This window comes from Austrofundulus limnaeus, unplaced genomic scaffold (assembly GCF_001266775.1).
Source record: "Austrofundulus limnaeus strain Quisiro unplaced genomic scaffold, Austrofundulus_limnaeus-1.0 Scaffold209, whole genome shotgun sequence".
NCBI classification, from domain to species: domain Eukaryota; kingdom Metazoa; phylum Chordata; class Actinopteri; order Cyprinodontiformes; family Rivulidae; genus Austrofundulus; species Austrofundulus limnaeus.
The window spans coordinates 535,238-559,152 of NW_013952611.1; the positions used below are offsets into that span (position 1 = coordinate 535,238).

Consider the following 23,915-nt stretch of genomic DNA (forward strand, 5'->3'; position numbering starts at 1 on the left):
AAGTGAATGTTTAACTCTATGGATTTGCAGAGACAAAAACAATTCACTTAACCTTCTCAGGCAGGTGCGGAGAGCTTGGAAAGCACTGAGATTCTTTCCGTCACCGTAAGTGATGAGCAGCTGAAGAGAGAGACCTTAATCCTGAGAGATCCTGAGGGAATCAGGGGCAGGCTTAACTCGTGATTCAAGGGAAAAAGTGAGGGTCATGCCTGGGACAACGGGGACAGGAGAGCAGAAGACAAATCCAGAGGGTGATCCTGATTACAAGGTTTGATGGACAGAAACAAGGCCATAATCCAGAAGTCAGAAAAGCAAACAAAACCAGGCAAGGAGCAGGCAGATCAGGTGAACCAGGACGTAAGTGCGGGGTCGTAACTGTGAGATCAGTCATGGACATGGAGAGAATGCTAGACATCCACTGACAAAAAGTGTTCAATAGTCTCGCAGACTTGGTATGGGAAGGGAGCTTATTTGGAGCAATACGCGATAAAACAGTGCACTGACACAAAAATAAGGGATGTTTTCCCATCCCATTTAAAATTTAATTCATTTGAACCCCCACATTTACCATAAAATATTAGTTCACCCAGATTTGTTTCTCTTGCTTAACAAATCAATTTATTCCACGTGACTTATAGAATACTCACACCAAGTGTTTTCTTATGTAGGCCTGTTTAACAACCTGTTAAAATACACCAGAATGCAGAAAATGGCATTTACTTCTTTCAAAAGTTTTTTTCTGGGGGAGGACCCCCAGAACCCCACCAGTAGGTCCCCCAACATTACAAATCCTTCTAATGCAAACAAGTTAGGAATGGACTGTTGTGGAAGTGCAGATAGATTGGGTTCTTGTTTTTTTTTTTTTAACATCACAAAATCAGTAATACAGGGGTGATAGTGGAAAAAAATCCTGAGCCTGAACTTTTTTCTGCCCCACACCCCAACAAACACACACACATTTCTGTTTGCATATGTTGATAATACCACCATATTACTACAAAAAAATTTACAAGGCAGATGTCGCTCAATCAGGCAAATCAAGGAAAATGTAGTTTAAAGTAATTTTGTACCGAGCAGACCTGTGATTACCTGTGACATATTATTTCAATATTATTAATTTAACAACACAACTGCAAAATCACTGTTCCAGTCAACCTTTATCATCAAGCATCAACATGCACATCATGATGGTTTTTATGTTTAAAAACATCAATATATGATCTTTGTTGTAGCTAAAATATACTTGAACATTAAAAACCTCATGACTGATATTTATACAGACAAACTGGTCAGCAAAACAATCTATGTGAAAACTGTAATCTATCATTCACATTTAATTATTAATTAATTTTCATAAAGCCCCCAAATGTCCTGTTTGAAAATGGTAGAAACAGTATATTATACAGCTGATATGATGGGCTGTAAAACTGTTATTATTTTATTATTATTAGACCCAATAAGCATGGTTCTGGAGCAGGTCTCTCCCTCCTCCCCTACAGAGTCAGACCTCTGAGAGCTGCCCACGTCCTTTTTTCCCCTTACTTCTGTAGTTTTTGGCTGCTTGATAAATAACTTGAGGCTTTGGTCAGAGAAAAGATTGGAGGGTTTTTATTTTCATGGTTTTTTATTTTTATTTATTTATTTATTTGGCTGTACATGAAGATGAAGCTGACAGTGGATTGAAGTGTTTATTTCCACGGGATGTGTTTCCTGCTCACGACGCACATTAAAATGGACTGGCACTTTAAGAAAATAAAGTGTGGGGTACACCATTTATCATATCTCCGGTTCTACTTCACGTAACACAATTTAAAAACTGGTTTAAAGTTTGAAGTCTCTACTTTCAGCTTGAAATGAAACAGCGTCGCAGAGAAGGCGCACCTTTCTGGTTAGAGCGATTTAAAAGTGATGCGCGGGCAGAAGATACTGTATCAGTTAATTGATTGGAATATTTTTTAATCTAATAAACCATTATTCAACACATCCCTAGTTAATATTGTTAAATTACAACAACTAAAGAAACATGAACAGCCAGTTATAACAGATAGGCTGCACACTCCCGCACAGCGGCAGACAATCAATTTTTACACAACCTGACTCAGTTTCTCTCAGTAAACACGCACCTGTCTGCTACTGTTCAGCTAACGTTAGCATCCATCTGTGAGTCTCGTCTCTCAGGTGGAGGAAATCAATAAATATATTCCTGCTGTTTTTTCTTCTCTGACAGCTGGTTTTTAAAAGTCCACCAGCTTCAGTAGTGTTTCCAGTTCTTTTTCAAACTTGTTCTAACAAAGAAATTCATTTTGAGCACCGCTCCAACTTCTGCTGGATTTGAATGAAAGTTTTGTCTTTGTCCAAGTCCCGCCTTCATCTGATTTCTAGGCCTGCCCAGTGTGTTTAAAGTGAAATCTGCTACTCTGATAAGCCCAGAGAAATGTCTGTTAAATATTTGGCTGGACAGGCATGATTCTTTTTTTTTCTTTCCCCTGGAGGAAAGCCGGAAATCCGGCACGGTGTCAGATTACTATCAACCCTGCTAATATTATCTGTAAAATTACAAATTGAACATCTGTTGGCAAATCCACCTTTTATTTTGCCATAGTTTTTGATTTGTCATTTTTACAACCACATTATAAAATTTTTGTTATAAATATTAGTTTTGGTGTGCCACCCCTGGTTTTTCAGTGCCCCCCACCCCCCTTCCCACCAAAAAAGATTTCTGCAGGCGCCACTGCTAAGATTGAGTCCAGGTCCACTCTGATGACATTTATCATTTATTGATTCCTTGTTATAATTTACATTAATAAAGTCACTGATTATTTCTCTAATTTAATCTGCCAGCTTCATAATTTACACATTATTTTCTTGACTTTTTAAAGCTGACTGAATTCAGGTGGCAGTAAAATCATAATAATCTATCTGCTGATGTAGGAGCTGGATACAGAGTCAGAGGAGCAGGTAGGACAGAGTGTCTCATGTAAGAGATGCGGTGATGGGCAGGTGAGAAGGAAAAATAAAATGTTATTTTGAGTACATTCTAGTCAGCTGTGAACTTAATGTAATGAATTACTGATCTAAAGACATAATCTACAACATGCTTGACAATTTATTTTATTTTGACCAGTATAAAAGTGATAGGCTTAGTTAAATTTAACTTTTATTTGTAGGAAGTGGTAGAAATTGGTTTTCATAATTGGGATTTTTCTGGTTAAATAAAGGTCAGTAAATAATCATTAGCTTTCAAATCAGTTACAAACATCCACATATCGATCTTATAAATAAATGTAAAAACATTATCTAAGCTTGTTTGGGATGATTTGTCACATTAATTTAATTATGTGAGTCATACAGTAAATGAGTTTAAAACGGAACAGTGCAACTAGTTTAATGAAGAATCTGTCTCCAGTCATTAAATCAGGTGTTTATTTATGTAGGTAAAAGTATCTTTAGCAACCTGTTAAAATACAATAGAAATCAAGAAATAGCTTCTAATTTATTCAAAGTGTTCTGTGGGAGTACCCCCAGACCCCCCTCCAGTGTGTCCTTTACACACATTATAAGACTTATGTGAGAGAATAAACCAACACACCTGTGATCCACCTGTGTGTCTCTGTATGAAACTATTGTTGATTATCAAACTGTGAGTTTAAAGGGCTGGTACAGTACATGGTTGAATGAAGGTGAACATAATCTCAGTTAATATGGTTTGAGTATTACTGCATCACAACAGAAACATTTGGTGTTCAGTTTTTGATGTGTGCAGACAGTTAAATTGGGCACTCTGAATACAAGCGGAGTCTTTGTGATTTGTGTTAATCAGGTGGTGGTGGCCTCAGATGGTATCATATTCCTGGCCTGGATTATTGTACCAGTCCACCCGTTTGTACCTATTGTGTTTTCAACTGTAGACAGCATAGGACATTCATATTTATGTTTAGGTTTTATTCTTAGCAACAACAGAAAAACCCGGTTGCACAACTGTGGGTGTGTCAGACCCCATCCCCCACGGTGCGTCCCCACCAACTTTCAACACAAAGTTACTTACCTGGCAGGAATAAATATTTTTTGCTGTTGATTTAAACTGCACTGGAAGTACTAGCTTTCTACCACTGCTGCAATTTATGCTTGCAAATACCTTTAAAATATAAACTAGTAGGCAGCATGATGGCTTAGTGGTTAGCATGATGCCTCACAACAAGAAGGTCCTTGGTTTGATTCCTGGTTTGGACCTGGAGTCTTTCTGTGAGAAGTTTGCATGTTCTCTTTGTGCCTGCGTGGGTTTTCTCCAGGCACTCCGGTATTACCCCACACCCCAAAACATGTACAATAGATTGCCTTCAGGCCCAGGCCAACCTTGAAATACAGATCTGCGATATCAGTTGAATTTGCCTGGTAAAACGATAAAATAATAAGAAAAAGCAAACTTACTTGAAGTTTAAGATATTTTACTGCCCATCCAAGGAGTGTTCTCACTTATCAAAATAACTGAGAAACCTCTTCACATTGGAAGTTAAATATCTTCAACTTCAAAATACAAGTCGTTTTTTTTCTCCTTTTTTTTTTTTTTACCTGGATGGCTGCTTAAGCTGCTGCCCGTGACCCGACTTCAGATAAAGCAGGAAGATAATGGATGGACGTTAGCTAAAATCTCTTTTCTTGATCTAGTGTTTTTTTATTTTTTTATTTTACACTGCACTAACAACCCAATCTTTAGTTCTTTTTAGTGTGTTTGCCAACTGCAGGAACAACAGTTCCCAAATCAGCTGTCATTTGATGCAGAGTGCTTTGTTCAGGGTGACTGTTGGTCACCACTAATGGTCAAGCCGACATTCATTTGACCGGACAATTTATTTTAAATGGTTCAAGAAGTAGTGTTTCATTGGAAACATTCCTTTATAACCTGGGCACGTTACCTTTTTGCTATAGCAGAACCAGCAGAAGCATAGACAATATTGTATTGTAGCATACCCATATATCTGATCCTGTGAAGTATGTGCTGATGATCCAATCCAAGCAGCTCCTTTTTTCTACAAAGAACAGTGGGAAAATACACAGTGCAAATTGATAGTCAAACATGACCTGGTTTTACTCTCACGGTCTTCACAGCCATTGTTCATTAAATGCTGTAGACATTATATACAAAAATGGGTGTTACTATATTTCTTTAAACCCTTACCTCCCTGCCACTTGCTGGAAAGGAAAGAGTGGCCTCAGAGTTGTCAAGAGAGCTGAGTGAAGAATTCATAGTGGTGAATTCCCTGTTGCTTTTGTTGACAGGCTCTTCCATCGAACTTAGAGACTAATGTTGACACACACAGCAAAATGTGTTTGTATTTAGTAAGACAACATTGGGTGTTACTTATTGTTGTATTTTCTTTCTTTTATTTTGTTTTAGTGTGTGTATTTAGAGATAATCAGGACAATATTCAACTTTGATTTAAATTGCTAAAATTGTAGTTTTGGGAGGATTAAACATAAGACCAATCATTTTGAGATGTAATCGTAGTTAATTTAATATAAAAAATATTTATTAGAATTATTATAAATGAACATTATCCTAAGTGAGCTCATTTTCATAAATAGTACAGCTCGTGTTGGGGCGAGTTGCTGCATTAAATCTAATTATTTTTGCTTTGTTGCAGATGAATAAAGATCTTTCTCACACTGCCCTCGTGTGGCCATCTGCTGCTTTACCAGAATTGAGTTTATGTCAGTCATAAGCCACTAACAGTATATAAAAAAATATGATGAATGTTTTTGTTAATAACCCTTGGCTAACAGGTTCATAAAACTAAAATCTTACACAGTGCTGGGCCCTAGGCGAGTTGAAGCGCAACCCCCCCCCCCCCCAACTATGTCCCACCCACCCCAATTAAAACCCCTAAAACTAAGTTTGACAGTGTAAGGTACTGTGGTAAACTTAGATTTATTTGCGTTCCCAGAAAGCAAATAAATACTGTAACAATATACATGTCAACTTGTATGGATTGTCCGCAAGTTATAAGGATTTTACGTTTTTTTTTTTTTTTTTTTGCAGGTATACGGACATATAGGGCAATCTCACGGATTTTTTCAAGTCTTGCGGATATTTTAAAAACCTCATTTTCAAATTTATCTAACATGTCAGAGCCTGTAGGATGATTTAAAAAACAATAAATAACATCAAATAGCCATCTTCCAACCTGTTCTGCCGGTAGAAATAAGTTTTCAACTTTTTCCTCTCACCTTTCCTCCTGCGTCGCAGCGGGTGCGAGTTGTATGAATTTTTTTTTGCAAAATTTACAGATTTTTGAGGCTTTTTATACTGGTAAACGTCTGAAGAGGTTGGCATGTATGGGACAACAAAATACAGACTTGTTGTCATTGAGTTTGTCAACACAAACTGCTACCTGAGAAGAACTACTAGCCCCTCCCCTGTCAAGAGTGTCGGAGCACGATGGGTCAGTGCAAAGTCAATCAAATGAGAGAGAGTGTGGGGGCAATTGCTGCATGGGAGAGGGGGGTGATGTTTTAGGGGTAGTTTATTTTTCCTGTAATACTTCATTATAGTTTTTTTTAAGACGAAGCTAATTGAAAGGGGCGCTTAGCAGAGTGACAACCAGGGATTACAAATAATTACTTTTTTCTTCTGCAGTTCGGTGCCCCCTCCAGCAGATGGTGCTTTAGGCGACTGCCTAGTTTGCCTATGCCAAGAGCCAGCTCTGATCTTACATGCAGTGGTCAAATGCTACAGCTCAGGTATTTTACACTTCTTGTTCAAATGTTAACAGTTTGTGTACCTTTGCTTTTAATGCAGCTTACAAAAACAAATTAGGTTTGGAACACACACACACACATATATATATAAACCAATGCCATGGTAATCTTACCGTTGGGTGTGTTCGATCCACAATAGTATGGTTGATTTGAGATAAGAAATGTGATTGATGTGATATAGGTTTTTTTAACTGCTTGATTTTTGCACTGGGAATATTCCTCCTCTGTCAAATTTCTAGGGAGTGGGAGACCTTTACCTTTACTCTCTGAATATAGACAATGCTGACTCTTTTGCAGGCCTGTCTTTGATTTTTTTGTACAATGATCCTCTATTTTTATTTCCACAATTTTATTATTATTATTATTATTTTAAGTTTGGTAACAAATAATCCTGTCAACATTAGTAGCTTTGTGAAGTATGGTTGTCATTTTTTCTTTTGAAACTATGATGCAGACATGCTTTTGTAGAGACATGTTAAAGGCCTAAAACTAGACAGAAAAAAATGCTTATGCTGTGCTTGAAAGTAAACTGATAGAAATTGTGTAAAATGAATGTGACATTAATTTAAGGTATTTAGGACTCTCGCTAAGTTTAAAATGGTCATCTCACAGGACCAGAAGATTTTACATAAACCTACAGCAAGAGGTGGATCAGTTCTTGTTAAATTGAAAGATCACAATAACTCTTGAGGCAGACATTAAAGGGCAATATTTGTAAAAGAACTGGATACTTTCTATCTAACTGCTTTGGCAAAGGTATTTTCTACTTTAAATTCCATTGTCATGTGTTACCTTGTAAGATTGTATAAACGTGGGTTGAAATGAATAGATAATGGTGCATAAAAGACAAAACTATCAATTTAGAACATATTTATTTACATCATAGTGTTATGTTAACATACAGCAAAATCCTCATTCTCAACTAAAGCAATTTTTATCCTATTGCTAAAGCAACCACTTTATAATGCTAAAACTGTTATTTTACACAAACATTCCCCCATGTTCTTTGTAAAGTTAGTAAAACAAACAAGGCACATTAACAATAACAAAAACATGATAAAAACAATGTAAAGGTGTACAGAGATGCAGAACAGAACTGCATAATGAAGAAAACAAAAACAATCAGCAAAGTAAAACTTTAAGCCTTTTTCAGCATGCTATGAAAATCAGTGACAAAAAACTGAAATGAGCAAATCTAATATAACACATACAATCATGCAAGCAACATTTTTGAAATAGGCACTTTGGTTGAACAGGATCAAACAGAATACAATTACATAGTGATCCAGGTGACTGAAGATGTGCTGATGTTTCATGAAGTTTTTGTAATGCAATAAAGACGGCTGATGTGAATGTGAATTTTCTGGTAGTGTAAATTTTAAGATATTCTATCATAAATAATCCTATGAGCATTCAAGTATTAACCTCATGATGAAAGCATATGAATAATGAGCATAGATTTGGCATCCCAAGATGAAGTTGACACAGCCTTAGCTTTCCACAAATGCGATGCACAGCGGATGAAAAGAAATACTCAAAGGCAGATCTATGAACAAATGAAAAGAAATATAAAAACAAGGCAACATGTTCCAAACAATGAAATGACAGAAAACAAACAGAATTAAAATAATGTCAACGACATAAGACACAAATATGGGTATCTTTTGTGATAAATAAAATCTAAATTCCAAAACAACTTGGGGTTATACCTGATTTTCTGTGTGGTAATGAAATGAACTCACAGTTCCGTCAGTGGTAGGGACGCTACACGCTCTTGCCAGCTGAGTATTTGTACAAGCATTTTGGATTTGGAGTGAATGTTGCATCTATGAAAAATAAGATGGTAGAAAAAAAACAACAGTAGTTATTGGATTTTTAGTCGAATGGATCCATTTTACTCATAATATGACAGTACAAGTAGCATGTGAGACATGTCTTCAGGACAGGGTGTGAAATGTGATCTCAGTCAACTAAAAATAAACATGATGAAAAATGTCAACTTACAGGAGAGAAAGTAACAGGCAGCGGGACTGTGAGGGAGCGCAGGATTGAGTCTGACATCATCTTGGGATTTAGCAGGAACACTTAGTTAATGGAAATTATGAGAATCCAAAATTTGGAGTGTGTAAAACAATAAGGCAAATACCTTGTCCACTGACAATAGATGGACATGAGTAATAGCAAATTTAGAATCAGTTTCAGAACAGTTTGCACAAATTTACTGTTAATTTTTCTTTCAATTAAGAACTCAGTGATTCATTTAGTAGTGATTTACAGGAGTAATTTGTGCTGCAATTTACCCTACAGTGCACATCAGGCAACATGAAACAAAAACATGAACACATCTTTTGTCTACACTATACAAACATTTTAAAGTCTTGAAGGCATCTTTATGTTTTAGTTAAATCATTACAGCTATGTTGATATTCAATATTGCATTACTACAGAAGATAAAAAAGTTATAAAACATCTTTAAACTGTCAAATTTAACATAAAACAAGGAAGACATAAAAACATTTCTGTTCGATACATATATTAGTTCTTAAAAACACCAGCACATAATGTTTGAATAGGTGTAAAAATCAAATGTATAATTACTTTAAAAACAACAGAAATACCATGCTTTGCTTTAAACAATTATGAGCTAAATTGTTTTCTTTACTGTAAGTTTTTTCTATAATTCTGTATAGTCATTGTTACATCCTCAAAGAGGCAGTTGTTAACAAAAAAAAAAAAAAAAAAATCAACAGCCCAGGCAAATCTTGCTGCTGCTCAGTGAAACAACAAATAAATAAATCCTTTTAATCTTACTGTATTTGATTATTTTGTGTGAGAAATGCAACTCTAACGTGCATTAGTATTGCTAGTTTTTCGGTACAATCTATTGAGAGTGGGACTAGCTCTTTAGAATCTCCGAGGATAGCCAGATGTGGATGAGTAGGAGTACGAAGAGGAGGAGAAATTCATGCTAAAGCCGGAACCAGCATCAATGCTGCCTCTTCTGGAGCCTGATCGAGATCCTGTCCTTGAGCCAGTTCGAGAGCCATATGCAGATCCAGAACCACTGGCATTGTAAGGACTGTAAAGGCCTTTGCTGGACTGGGAAGAGGCCTCCAGAAGCCTTAAGCTAGACCCTTCTTCAACCATGCTTCTGTCCATGGCATCTTTGAAAGAGATTTTCAGTTTGGTTTTTGGACATGTCAGATATTTTGAATAAGCACCAACATCTCTCAGTTTTTGGGCAGTGCGAGCATCGATTGTCCCTTTTCTGATGGATTCATCTAGCGTCACTCTGCCCTCGACATCAGGCTCAATAAGTCCACCAGTCAAATATTGAATCTCAAGAAAACGCTGGCCAGCCTCATAATACAGCCAGCCTTTTTTAAGAGCCTGAGAGGCAGACATCTTCACTTTAGTTCTTGGATCTTCAAATCCATTGAATGCTTTTTGTGCCAGATTGAGGCGATCAACCATGACTTTATCCACCAAGTTTTTCTCTGTAGCCTCAGCGACTGAGAATCTCTCTCCAGTTGTGGGGTCTATTATTCCTCCTGTGCAGGCTTGGGCCTCCAACAGTCTTTGGCCTGTGATGTTGTCTACTAAGTTTCTGTGCATTGCCTCAGTGATAGACACTTTCTCCAATGTATCTATGTCCAGTATTCCTGCTATTGGCCCAGTCTCTTCTGTTGGGTCATTCCAGTTTACTGCAGGTGGTTTAATTGAAGGCATGGGGCTCATGGGACTGGAATAAGTTGATCCAGAAGTTGAACCAAATGAGGATGACCGTGAACGGAAACCTCCAATACCTCCAGAAAGCATGTCAGCAAACTCTGTGATTGACAGGTTTCCAGATCGGTATGTCTCTAGAGTCTTCTGGTCAACAAGTCCTCGTGAAAGAGCATCATCAACATCATACTGTCTGCCAGACCTTCTGTCAATTATTATGGATTTTACAGAGCCATCAGAGGAAGTCATTGTGATCTCCTCCCATTCACATTCCTGCTCAGCAAGCTCCAAGTATGTTTGATGGTCTATAAGTCCCATTCTGTAGGCTTCATATACACTCATTTCTTTGCCTGTCTCTGGGTCAACAATGACAACTCTTCGTTTTCGAACTGAAGATTTAGAGGAAGTCTTCCTCTCCTGGTTCTTTTCTTTTAGTAACAGCAGTACCAGGCCAGTGTCAGGATCAGTGATACATCTCTCCATCAACTGAAGGTAGGTTAGATTTTCTTCTGTATTGGGATCAAAGAAGCCTTTTGTATCATCAGATGGATCAGTCAAGATCTCATTCATTTCTTCATCAAAGAAGCCACGTTTGTAGGCCACCTCAACTGGTAGACGATGACTTTCTTCTGGGTCAATAATTCCACCAGTGGCTATTTGAGCTTCGAGGAGACGAATACCATGATCTTTTAAGATTAGGCCCTTTTTCATTGCTTGGAAAAGAGAGATTGTCTTGCCTGAATAAGGATCTCTATATCCAGTCACTGCTCGCTCAGCAGAGAGAAGCTTGTCCTTGAATTCAGGACCTACAATTCCCATTTTTACTGCTTCACTGACTGTCAGTTTAAGATTCTTGATTGGATCAATAACATACCCTGTGGCTGCCTGGGCCTCAAGAAGCTCAAATGCAGTCCCTGGCCTAATCATGTTCTTCTTCATGGCCTGGTATATGGATAAACGTTCTTTGGTTGACTCCAAAAATACACCAGCAATGCAGCCTGTGCCCTGAAGGTATCTTGCTAGTCTAATGCTAACTTCTTCCACTGACAGAAGGCCTTCATTTAATTCAGTGACAGTCTGCTGGTCAATAATTTGTGAGCGAATCAACTCTTCCATTGTGATTTGTTTTCTCAGACCTGTGAAGGTCAACCTCTTGTCTCCAAGGGAAAGGAGTCGCAATCCCCCTTCTAGCTTGCATCTTTTGAGGAGCTCTGCATATGACACTTTCTCTTCAGTAACTGGATCAATAAATCCTTTAACATTGTGTGTTAATTGCTCATTCGTCTCTTTGTTGATATAACCTCTTTGCAAGGCAATGTCTGCTGGCAGGTGGAACTGGAATTCTGGATCAATGATGCCACCAGTAGCAGTCTGGGCCTCCAACATTTTTAGAGCATAATCTTCCGGAACAAGATCTTTTTTCATGGCTTGGAAGAGAGAGATGATTTTTCCACTGTATGGATCTTTGTATCCAGTGACAGCTCTTTCGACTGAGAGAAGTTTATCATGGATCTCAGGTCCAACTATTCCCTTACGAACAGCTTCATCAACAGTAAGGGTTTCATTCTTCACTGGATCAACAATAAATCCTGTTGCAGCTTGTGCCTCTAGGAGGTTGAGGCCTATTTCTGGTTTAATGAAACCTCTGTTCATTGCTTGGTATATGCTTAGCTTGGCGCCTGAGTCTGTTTTGACACCAGCAACACAGCCTGTGCCATAGAGATATTGTTTCACGCTGGTCATTTCCATGATGTCACGAATGTCCCTCTTGCCCTGTTTGAGAAGATTGTATGTCTCCAAATCAATGATGCGGGCATTGTAGAGCTCTTCAATGGTTATCCTTCTCCTTATAGTCTTGTATGACAGTGGGCTGTCATTTCTGATGATTTCTCTTTGCTCCATTATCTCGATAATAATGATGATCATCCGCTCTTTGGTGATTTTTCCAGAACGGTATTCATCTAAGAGTTTCTGTCTTTCCTGTTCTGGGATCAAATTTGAGTTCATTACATCCCATAGGTTCATTGGTTTATCAGCAAGGCCCTCAACTGGAATGTCGATTTGGGTTTTAGTCAGATCACTCTGAGTTTGCTCTTCTGTATAGAGGTATGTCTTCTCCACGACTGTTGGAGATTGAGGTTTAGAGAGAGGGAGGATGTAAAAGCCTGTGTCTGTATCTTTTTGGCATTTGTCTTTAAGCTGCTTGTAAGTTACATTCTCATCAGTTTCTGGATCTGAGAAAACCTTGTTGTCATTGGATGGTACAGACAGAGCTGTGGCAATTTCTTTACTGAAAATGTTCTTCTGGAAGGCAGCCTCAATGGGGACCCGATGACTGTTTACAGGGTCAATGATTCCTCCACTGATCATCTGTGCTTCCAAAAGGGGCATGGCATGTTCTTTAAGTATAAGATCTTTTTGCATTGCTTCAAAGAGGGAGATTTTCTTGCCCGTGAATGGATCCTTGTAACCAGTGACAGCCTTTTCTGCAGAGAGAAGTTTTTCGTGCAGCTCTGGACCAATGAGGCCTTCCTTCACTGCCTCATCTACTGACAGGCACTGTTTCTTTACAGGATCTACAATGAACCCAGTTGCAGCCTGAGCCTCAAGAAGTAAAAGGCCAGTGTTGTGTCTGAGAAGCTTTTTCTTCATAGCTTGATAAATGCTCATTTTCTCCTTTGGTTCTAGGCAAATGCCAGCAATACTTTCAGTGCCCTGAAGGTATTTACTAACACTAGGATTTTCACTGACCTGTTTAGGTGTTGTTTTGCCTTCCAGAAGGTGGTCAAATGTTAGTTTGTCAATGATATTGGAATCATACAAGGTATCTGCTAAAACAGGAGCTCGAAGCCCCTTAAAGCTGGACTGTTCTTGTTTCTTAGCTTCTTTCTCATTTACAATTGTGATAATGATCTTTATTATCCTTTCAATTGTAACTGTTCCTGACCGAAACTCTCTGAGCATGTCAAGTCTCTGTTCCTCAGTGAGATACTCAGAGTTGATAAGTTCCCAGATTGTCATCTTTCTGGCTTTAAAGGGTCCAGAGTCAAGCTCCACAGTTGCCTGAGTCATAGCCTCTTTTGTCTGGGCTTCAGTGTATGTCGACACCCCCTTATCATTGACTGCTTCATCACTTAGAGGAAGAAGAAGGAGACCAGTTTGCTTGTCAGTGACACATCTCTTGGAGAGCTGTGTGTATGTCACATGTTCTTTTGTGTTTGGGTCAAAGAAAAGTTTAGTTTCATCACTTGGACTGCCCAGAGTCTGTTTCATTTCATCATCACAGTAATTTCTCTTGCAAGCAACATCATGAGGGATACGAAAGCTTTTTACTGGATCAATGATGCCACCAGTGGCCATTTGGGCATCAAGCAGTCGAATACCTTGCTCTTTAGGAATAAGATCTTTTTTCATTGCCTGGAAAAGAGATACAGTCTGTCCAGTGTAAGGATCTTTGTAACCTGTAACAGCTCTCTCTGCAGACAGAAGCTTTTCATGCAGCTCAGGACCAACAACACCAGCTTTGACAGCCTCATCAACAGTGTATTTTTGGTTTTGGACAGGGTCAACTACAAAGCCTGTTCCTGCTTGGGCTTCAATCATATTCAAAGCAAGCCCGGGTCGTACCATGTCTCTCTTCATAGCTTGATAGAAGGACAATATCTCCTTGGATGAATCAATGAGTACACCTGCAACGCAGTTTGTACTCTTCAGTGCCTTGTAGACTGGCTCCATTTCAGAGACTTCCTTGACTGACACCTTTCCCTTCTGTAGTTTATTGTGAAGGTCTTTATCAATGATTTTTGATTCCACAAGCTCACTGACAGGGATGGGTCCTCTCAGACCATCAAAGGTAATTTCATTCTTTTTGTCCTTCTCCTCAGCTACTGTAATGACAATCTTAATTATCTTTTCTATGGTAATTTTGCCTGTCTTGTACTGACGAAGAAGATCCTTCTTTTGATCTTCAGTGAAATACTCAGAGTTGATTATCTCCCAAATGGTGACAGTTTTACCTTTGAATCTTCCAAAAGGCACAGACACAGCTGTTTTGCTGAATACATCTTTGGTCTCTTCTTCTGTGTATATACTAGAGCAATGAGCAGCTTTTTCTGTGATTGGCAGGAGTAACAGACTTGTACTGGGGTCAGTAGTGCATCTTGCCATTAACTCAGAATAGGTCAATGGTTCTTGAGTGCTAGGGTCAAAATATCCCTTTGTGTCATCTGAGGGTTTGTCCATGATCTTATTCATTTCTGCATCATACTGTCCTTGCTTACAGGCTGTTTCATTGGATATGCGGTGACTATTGATAGGGTCAATGATGCCACCAGTAGCAAGCTGTGCCTCAAGGACCCTGATAGCATGATCTCGTTCAATCAGACCTTTCTTCATGGCTTCAAAGACAGAAATCTTTCCACCGGTGTAAGGATCTTTGTAGCCAACAACAGCCCTCTCGGCTGAAAGCATTTTGTTGTGCAGTTCAGGGCCAATCAAGCCTTCCTTGACAGCCTCATTAACAGGAAGTTTCTTGTTCTTAATAGGGTCTAAAATATAACCTGTGGCTGCCTGGGCCTCAAGAAGGATCATTGCTGTGCCTGGAGTAATCATTTTTTCTTTTGATGCCTGATAGATTGACATTTTTTGATTGGCAGGTGTTAAAACACCTGCAATGGCATTGTTTCCTTTAAGAATTATTTTAAGATCTTTGGTCTCCCCAAGCTCTTCAACAGTGGTTTTGCCACTCTTTAGTTGATCAAACTCGTTTTGGGGTAAAAGACCAAGGTCATAAAGCCTACTTGCAGGTACCTTTTCACGAATGCCATCAAAAGCTAAGGGATCTGGTCTCTTTTCTGCCTCATCCACTACATCCCTACCATTTTGACCAATGTAAACTGTCCTTGTTGTTTCAACTGTTGTTACATGGTGGATCTCTTTGTTTGAAAATTTATCAGTCTCAGTGTCTTTCTGAGCTTCTTCAAGCTGCTGAAGTTTCTCACGCAACTTCTGGTTTTCCTCTGCAAGTACCCTTTCCTGTTCTAGTCTCTGTTTTTCTAGTTCTTGCATTTCTTTTTGCTTGTTAAGCATTTCTTGTTCTGCCTCTTTCTGTTTACTGACGGCTGCATCCATGGTGGCCAGAAGTTTCTTTTTCTCCTCCTCCATTTGCTGTCTCTGGCGTTCCTGTTCATCTTTAAGTGCCTTTGCTTTCCTCACTTCCTCTTCAAACTGGCTCTCCAGCCTCTTTTTCTCATCTTCAATTAGCTTCTCCTTCTTTAACAGCAGCTCCTTTTCTGTAAGGAATGTCTGTTGAAGCATTGTCTTCTCATGCTCAATTTGTTTCTGCTGTGCATCAGCCATCTAGTAGGAGGGAAAAAAAACACGTTACATAAGGTTTGTAGTTTCTAGACTTCCTTGTTAACACTTATTTTCTTTAATAAAATGTATAATGAAAACTGTTCCTACAATGCACTCTGCTTATGCATATGGGGCTACAAGGGTCACTAAAAATTTACACAATATTTGTTTTTTTACCGTAAGTTTTTGCATGTTTACTTAATATGCATTATATTTTCTTGAACTGTTCAACATGTTTGCTTGCCATTTTGTTTCCAAAACTGCTTTTTATAAAGTGGTGTAACTGTTTAGTGCAAAATAAAATTCCAAAACTTTAAACACATAGTGTTGTATGTAGTTAAAAATATTTAATGAGATTACTTTTGTAGGCATTTATTTGAACTAGAATAAAGTTTTGCAATAAAGCATTTGATCCTCACAAAATGTTTTATGTACCTTTAGGGAAAAGTTAAAAAAAAACCCAGCAAATGTTTGCATACATGTTATGAAAGTAGACAAAGAAATCCTCACTAAGAAATTAGTGAAAAATGGCTTCTGTACTATTTGGGCTATTTTTCCATTCTAAACTAGGACAGCTCATCTAGGCCATCAATGGGAAAAGGATTTTTCAAGTTTGCATACAATTTTAAATGACTACCAGTCAGGACAAAAGTCTAAGTTCACTTTAGTTAAAGTGGGTCATGTAGTAAAAATGTGACTCTAAGCACAGTTAATTGTATCAAATAATGTTTACTGAAAAATAAATCTAACTTTTCTATTAACAGTGAAGTTAAAGTGCCTGTGACATCCAATTTTCATGACAAATGAGAATGAAATTATTGAAAAATACAAATATATCATAAATGACATTTTGCAGCAAAAGGAATTTCATCACTAAGATGAAGTTGTTGAAGTATACAGTCACAAATTTAATTGGATACAGCCTCTCAGACTGATCTTTTGTGACAATAAAATACAATGCCTGCATGAAAACAGAGCATTGTCACAATGGATAACACAGACAGCAGCAAAGGACCACTGTGATCCAGACAGTTCTTCTGTTTTTATCCACAGAAAAGCCAAGCAAACTCACATCTGTTGTCATAATACTGCTGCAACCACCAGCTATATACTGTTTTGACTTATTAATGGTTTTACAAAAACGGCCACTTGCTCGGTGGTTTCACGTTTTCCTCTCACTTCCTGTTTCACTTTGACCGTGCACAGTCCAAATCACATGTTAAATGATATGTGATAAAATGGGTAAAATAAAAATGTTTAGGTGTTTTCTTCGGTTGTTTTATATTTGTAAAAAATGAATGTCATGGCACTTTAGACTACCCTTATCAAAACAAATTACACAAAAATACTTGTCTTTGGCTGTGTCTCAATTCAGTGGCTGCAGTTAACATAGGGTACATTTGTAGATGGCCTACATCACTGCACTGTGTTGTAGGCTTTCCCAAATTGTGGGCGCCTACTCATGCAGCCAACAAATGCAGTCACCAAAACCCCCCAAAATGTAGGCTGCATCCACAATTCATTGCACCAAAAGCAAACTAAACAGAAAAAACAAAAATAGCAGAGTTTTTTTTTTACAGTGGAGTTTACAAGTACTGATCTTAGAGCTAAAGCCAAATTATTAATGCTTTTTTATTATTATTTAGGGGGAGTATTATGCAAAATAGATTTTCTTGAGTTTTATATCATGCAATGTCATTCCCTCATCAAAAACATTTCTAGAGGAGGGCTATTCAACTGGCGGCCCACGGGCCAAATGCAACATCAAATATTTTTTAATATATAGAGCCTTTTTCAACTGAACAACTGAAGGCAACATAGTTACTTGATTGTGGTACAGAACTGAAGTGCCTCCCCAAATACTACTGCATTTTGTCAAGTTATACCTTCTGTGAGAAGAAGGCATGTGATAAAAAACATTAGGGCTGAACGATTAATCGCATTTGTGATAATCTCAAGATATGTTAAAACAAGATTTTTTTTAACTACACAGGCTGCAATTTGACAGGTCATGTGACTTGGGAGTGAGCCGAGCGGAGCAGTGCTGCCATCGTAGTGGCATTGTCGCTAGATCTAGCGTCTTTTTAGACCCCTCTAGTGCCCTTTTTTTTTGTTTTGTTTTTTCCAAAAAGCGACTACCGACAAATCTGGCAAATTTTCCCAGTGATTTTGGAGACTTTTAGAAGATTTGACCACACAACTTTCCAAACACTTTTCTCCTTTCCTCCTCAAGCAGTGAACAGTGAGGTGAGCCCCCCCCCCCCCCCCCGCCTTCCTAAAGTGGTCTGATTGCCTCATGCAGTGCCTCTGTGCTTTAAATAAATCTTACTTTGTTTATTATGAAACAGATTGATTTATTGCTTCTGTTTGTTGAAAAATACTTAAGACATTAAAAAAAATAATTGCATTTTAAATCGCAATTTATAGATAAAAAAATCGCAATTAGATTATTTTCCAAAGTTGTTCAGCCCTATAAAACATAACTCTATTGTAATAGGGCAGGGCAGAGCGAGGCAGTGCGGGCGTGGTTACACAAACATATGCCATCTGAAGACTAGACTGTCTCATTTCACAGCGGTTTTATGAGGCCTACATGGACAGCCCGCATTGGGTGTGGACTGCGAGGGATGCAACCTATGAATTGAGACACAGCTTATGATTTTTGTCTTGCCACTAAATGTGTAGTTCAAGATTGACTACAAATAATTAAAATGTTATGGAACAGTTCAATAAATTTAGCATTGTTTAATTTTCGCGTAACCATGGATGTGTCTCAATTCATGGGTTGCAGCCGTGGGCCGTAGGCCACTCATGTCGGCTGCATAAACAGCTGTGAAATGAGACGGTTTAGTCTACAGAAGACATATGTTTGTCTGACAACACGTTGCCCTTGTTATTATGGTGATAAGTTTTATATCACATTGTTGTATTTTCAATGAATAACTTCACAGAATTCAGTTTTAATTGTAAAACGTTACAAGTAAATACATAAAAAACATTAATAATTTGGGCTTAGTTTCAGTATCAGTACTAGCATTTTATTTAACATCTCATTGCCACAAAGGTTTCTTCAGCTAAGTTGTTTAACTTACATTTTTCGGTCCGTGATAAATTTCTAAACTTCGTCCTTAAAAATAAATAAATAAAAATCTGCCGTAAAATTAAAAAAAAAAAAACTTTTCTGTTTTTGTTTTTTCTGTTTAATTTGCTGAAGGGGCAATGAATTATGGGATACCACTGGCCGCGTAGGATACTCAGATGCAGCCAATGTTTTCGGGGTTTTGTCGGCTGCATTCCTGGACTGCATGTGTAGGCGTCGCAGAACTGGGACAGCCTATGGCTCGTGGCGGTGACGTAAGCTGCCAACAAATGCGGCAGACGTCGGCTGACACCCATGAATTGAAGCACAGTCCATGTCTTAGCAATGTTAATCTCTGTAATAACCTACCTACTTTCAATAAATGTTTGTAACATACCAGCTAAACTGCAAGTTTACTGATGTTACATTTAACCTGAACTCTGAAACAGAAAAGGAATATGAGATGTGCTGAAATAGAACTGAAAATGGATAAACATTCCAGAACATGAGGAGGCATTCAGGAGATGATCTGCATGAACACAGTGCACTGTAAGAAAATTAAATGTAAAATCATATTCACAATTTAATACAGATTTGTGATTAGTACAACCAGAGAAAGGACAGAGATTTTGGAAGGGAAATTGGTTAGTTTTTAGACAGTTAACAATGACATGAGCTTCTCTGCTATGCCATTTTTGACACAATACCTCTTTTGACTTATTTTGAAGGTCTTCAGCCTCCTTTTTCAGTCTAGCCTTCTCGTTCTCTAGGTCTGCAATAGCTTTGCGTAAATCATCAGCCTCTTTGCCGGTATTTAGTCTCTCAAATTCCAGTCTTTCCACTGCAGTCACTTTTTCTTGTGTGGCAATTTCAGTCTCATGTAGACGAGCAGCAACTGTATCGGCCTGTTTCTTGAATTTCTTGGCTTCTTCCTCAGCTTTGGCCTGGGCTTCGCTGAGCTGAGATACCTGAAGTCTTAGCTTTTCAGCCTCAGCAACAATCTCCAATTGTCTCTTTCTCTCGGCTGTAAGGGAACGCTGGTATTCCTCCGTTTCCTCATCCAGACGTTGCTGCATTAATTGTTTATCCTCCAAAAGCTTCTGTGCCTGTTCCTGAGCCAAGTCTTTTTGTCTTTGAAGCATCTCTGCCTCAGCTCGGAGTCTAGATGCTTCTTGTATGGCCTGCATGTTCTCTTTGTGCATTTTTTCTGCAAGTGCTCGTTGCTGATTGAGGTCATCTTCTGCAATCTGTCTGAGGCGGGCAGCCTCTTGGGCTTCAACACTAAGCCTAACAGCCTCTTCGGCAAGCTTTTTCATATTTTCAGCCTCATCAGCAAGGAACTTTTGTGTGTTATCTTTGTCTTTTTTGATGAGACGCTGATTTTCCTCCTCAATTTTGATTTTTAGTTTGAGAAGTTCCTCCATCTGAACCTTGACTTTGAACAGCTCATCCTCCACTTGGGTCTTTTGTTTGAGAGCATCATCAACCTCATCTTTCAGACGCTGCAGCTCATCATCCAGGAGCGATTTCTGTTTATCTGTTTCATCAAGTTGCAGCTTGACCTTTGTGAGCTCTTGCTCCACTTGAAACTTTTGTTTTAATGTTTGCTCAGCCAGTTGTTTGTGCTTTGCCATCTCAGCATCAGCTTGTTCTTTTTGCTTGAGTGCTGCGGCTTCGGCTTGTGCTCGCTTGGCAGCTTCAAACTCAGCCTCCTTCTTCAACCTTTCAGCATCTTCCTGAGCTTTAGCTTGCTTTACAGCTTCCTGTTCAGCAGCAGCCTTTTGCCGTTCTGCTTCTTCTGCTTGCTGACGAAGGAGAGCCGCCTCCATTTCTGCTTTCTCCTTAGCAGCTTCTGCCTCTTTGGCAAGTTTCTTGGCTTTCTCATATTCTTCTTTAAGCTTTTTTTGCATGATGCTGTCCTCCTTTTGTTGAGCAAGTACACTTTGCACTTGCTGCTCTGCTGCACTGCATTTCAGAGCTGCTTGCTGGGCTGCACTAATCTGCTCCTCTGCTTTTTGGTCAGCCTCATCTTTCTGTTTCTTTGCTTCTTCTGCTCTCTTTTTTAAACGCTCCAGCTCGTCTTGGGCTGCCTTTCTTTGTCTGCCTGCCTCTTCCTCTGCAGCAGCAATCTTCTTCACCTTTTCTTCTGCTTCCCTCCTCCTCTTTTCCTCTTCAAGGGCAAGCTTCCTCATTTTCTCAGCCTCCTCTTCTGCTCTGAGCTTGCTTTGTTGTGTCTCCTCAGCAATATTTTTCAACTTGTTCAGCTCTAGCTCCAGGTCCAGTTTCCCAGATGAGGCCTTCTCAAAGTTGAGCTTAAGGATTCTGATTTCTTCTTCAACAACTCGCTTCTGCTTTAGAGTGTCATCCACTACCGCTCTTTGTCTTTCCATTTCAGCTTCAGATGACTTTTTGAGCTGAACTATCTTTTCATCAATATCTTGCTTGTGTTGGTTTGCTTGGTCTTCAAGAGCCTTTCTCTGATAAGCTTCGTCCTCAGCTTGCCGTCGGAGTCTCTCATTTTCTGCCTCCTTCTCTTTCAGGGCAATTTCAGCTTCTGTTTTTAAGCGAGTGGCTTCACTGATGGCAGCAAGCTTCTCTTTGAGAATCCTCTCAGCCTCTGATCTCTGACGAGTTGCTTCTTCTTCAGCTATTTGACGCTGATGCTTAGCCTCCTCTGCGATGGCTCTAAGCCTGCTGGCCTCTTCTGCCAGGTCTTTCATCTTGGCAGCTTTAGCTTCAAGAAGTTGTTTGCTTTGTTCCGTGTTGAACATCGACTCCTTCTCTGCTTTAGACTTCATCTGGATGAGTAAATCCATTTCACTTCTTACTTTGGCTAGTTCATCTTCCAGCTGTTTCCTTTGTTGCTGAGCTGCAATAACTTCATTCTTCAGGCGGTAGAGTTCATCTTCAAGTAGGGACCTCTGTTGCTCTGCATTGTCAAAATCTGCCCTGAGTCGAATCAGTTCCTGTTCTGCGGTGAGCTTCTGCTGTGATGTGCTCTCAGCTACTTTTCTTTGCCTCTCAAGTTCTTTCTCAGCCATATCTTTCTGCTTCAAGGCTGACTCTTCAGCTTTGGCTCTCTTCTTTGCCTCACGCTCAGCTTCTTCCTTTTGTTTTTCAGCTTCTTCTTGAGCGAGGCTCTTTTTGTGTGCCTCTTCCTCAGCCTGGAGTCTTAGACGAAGGGCCTCGTTGGCTTTCTGCCTCCATTTCTCCAGCTCTTTTTCTGCCTCTTCTCTGGCGTTTTCTGCATTTTCCTGTTGCTTCTTGAGACGAGCTGCTTCTTGTTGCAGCTGAAGGACAGCACCATGCTCTTGCTTAAGTGACTCCTCCAACTTTGAGGTCTTTTCCACAAAAGAGATGTGTTTACTCTGCAGCTCAGCAGCAGCACTTTTCTGGGCTGCTTCATGAGCCACTTGGATTTGTCTTTCCTTTTCAACCTCTGCTTGCTTGACTTGCCTCTCAGCCTCCTCTGCCTGTCTCCTAAGATTATCAAGGTCTTCAAGAGCTTTTTGTTTTTGCTTTGCAGCCTCCTTTTCCGCTTCAGATTTGCGTTTGAGTTCCTCTTCTGCCAAACGCTTTTTCTGTGTCTCCTCATTAACTTGTTTCCGGAGCTTCTCTGCCTCCTCTTGAGCTGCCTTCCTGAGTTTTTCTGCTTCAGCTGCTCTATCACGAAGTTGCTTGAGTTCAGATTCTGCAGTGGTCTTTTGTTTTACAGTTGTCTCGAGTTGGATCCTGATGAGGCGGATTTCCTCCTCAATCTTGACTCGACTTTGAAGAGCTTCATCCACCTGTTGACTTTTGCTTTTGATCTGCTGCTCTGAGAGGTTTTTGAGCTCGTGCAGCTCCTGTTGGATGTTCTGTTTTTGGTTTTCTGCATCTACAGCAGCATTTTCTCTCCTGCTTACTTCTTCCTGCATTCTGAACTTCAGCTCTTGAGCCTCTTTTTCAGCTTTTGCAATGGCCTTTGCATGAGCTTCAGCTAACTGCTTCTGTTTGTCTAACTCAGCCTGCATCTCCGCCATCTTTTTCTGCTCTTCTGCTTTGAGTTTCTGTGCAGCTTTCTGCATTAGTGGAAGCAAATGGTAAAGAAAGGATTATAATCAAGCATGACAGACTGAAGGTAATACTTTACATTAACCAGCTCTAAACAGTGTGGGTTTAAACAGTTAATACTTTGGTAATCAAAGCCAAAACACACTTGTTTAGGAGCAAATTACTGTAGTGCATTACCTCGGCAATGTTAATGTTAAAATTAGCTCAAAGAAGAGTTCAATCACTAGATGCAAATTAGATGCACATTCATTTAAGTGATGTTAAATTCTTGATGCAATTAAAGAATCATGACAAGATCATTCAGGAAAAACAGAACTCATGAATGTATCAGTTAATGCATGGAAACAAATTACTTCACATCACAGCAAGAAAATCATGGCATGCATCTGTAGCTGGAGGAGGATCATATCTTACAGTATATCAGTCTATGTATTTAACAAACCTAACTGTGTGATCACTGTAGAAATATCAGACTCGCAGATCTTTTCAGTATGTAGGTGGGGTTTTGTTTTGTGGAAACTTATACCCCATAGAGTCAGTGGAAAACACTTAAAAATAATAATAATCCGAGTAAGAAATGTTTCCACACCATTCTGTCAGAGTATCTGTTATGCCATCCCGTGCACTTGGGGTTCTTTAAATCACCATTTGTTACGAAATAGAATTGGGATGAAAGGAGAAGTCAAAAAATAAAGATTCAAGTGACATGTTAGTCTGGAAATTGGCTTATGACAAAAAAATATGAAGCATTACAAAGGCTCTTAAATTGATAAACAGGCTGAGCATGTAAAATATATGCTGTCAGTGAAGACATTAGTAATCATGAGGCAGTCTGGATAATTAGCTGTAGATGTACAGAAATGAAAGATGGAAAAAATGGTTTGAAAAGTGAAAATGCAGTTTGAGACGAACACAGAAGATAGGATGAAACAGGAATAATGAATTA

At 39.1% G+C, this 23,915-nt stretch overlaps 1 protein-coding gene across 26 annotated transcripts in view; it reads right to left on the reverse strand.

Annotated features, from left to right (window-relative positions):
• Positions 1–7,611: 7,611 nt before the first annotated feature.
• plecb (plectin b) overlaps positions 7,612–23,915 on the reverse strand; it is a 189,240-nt gene continuing 172,936 nt past the window's right edge. For 24 of the 26 annotated variants that reach the window (XM_014019087.1, XM_014019093.1, XM_014019089.1 and 21 more), the window contains 4 exons: positions 19,624–22,977; positions 8,761–15,840; positions 8,466–8,582; positions 7,612–8,302 (listed from right to left, as the gene is read on the reverse strand). In XM_014019087.1, coding sequence (XP_013874541.1) covers positions 9,661–15,840; positions 19,624–22,977 — 9,534 coding nt within the window. In that variant the 3' untranslated portion in view covers positions 7,612–8,302; positions 8,466–8,582; positions 8,761–9,660. The remainder of the gene's footprint in view (positions 8,303–8,465; positions 8,583–8,760; positions 15,841–19,623; positions 22,978–23,915) is intronic. The other 2 variants (XM_014019080.1, XM_014019106.1) reach the window with 2 other exon arrangements.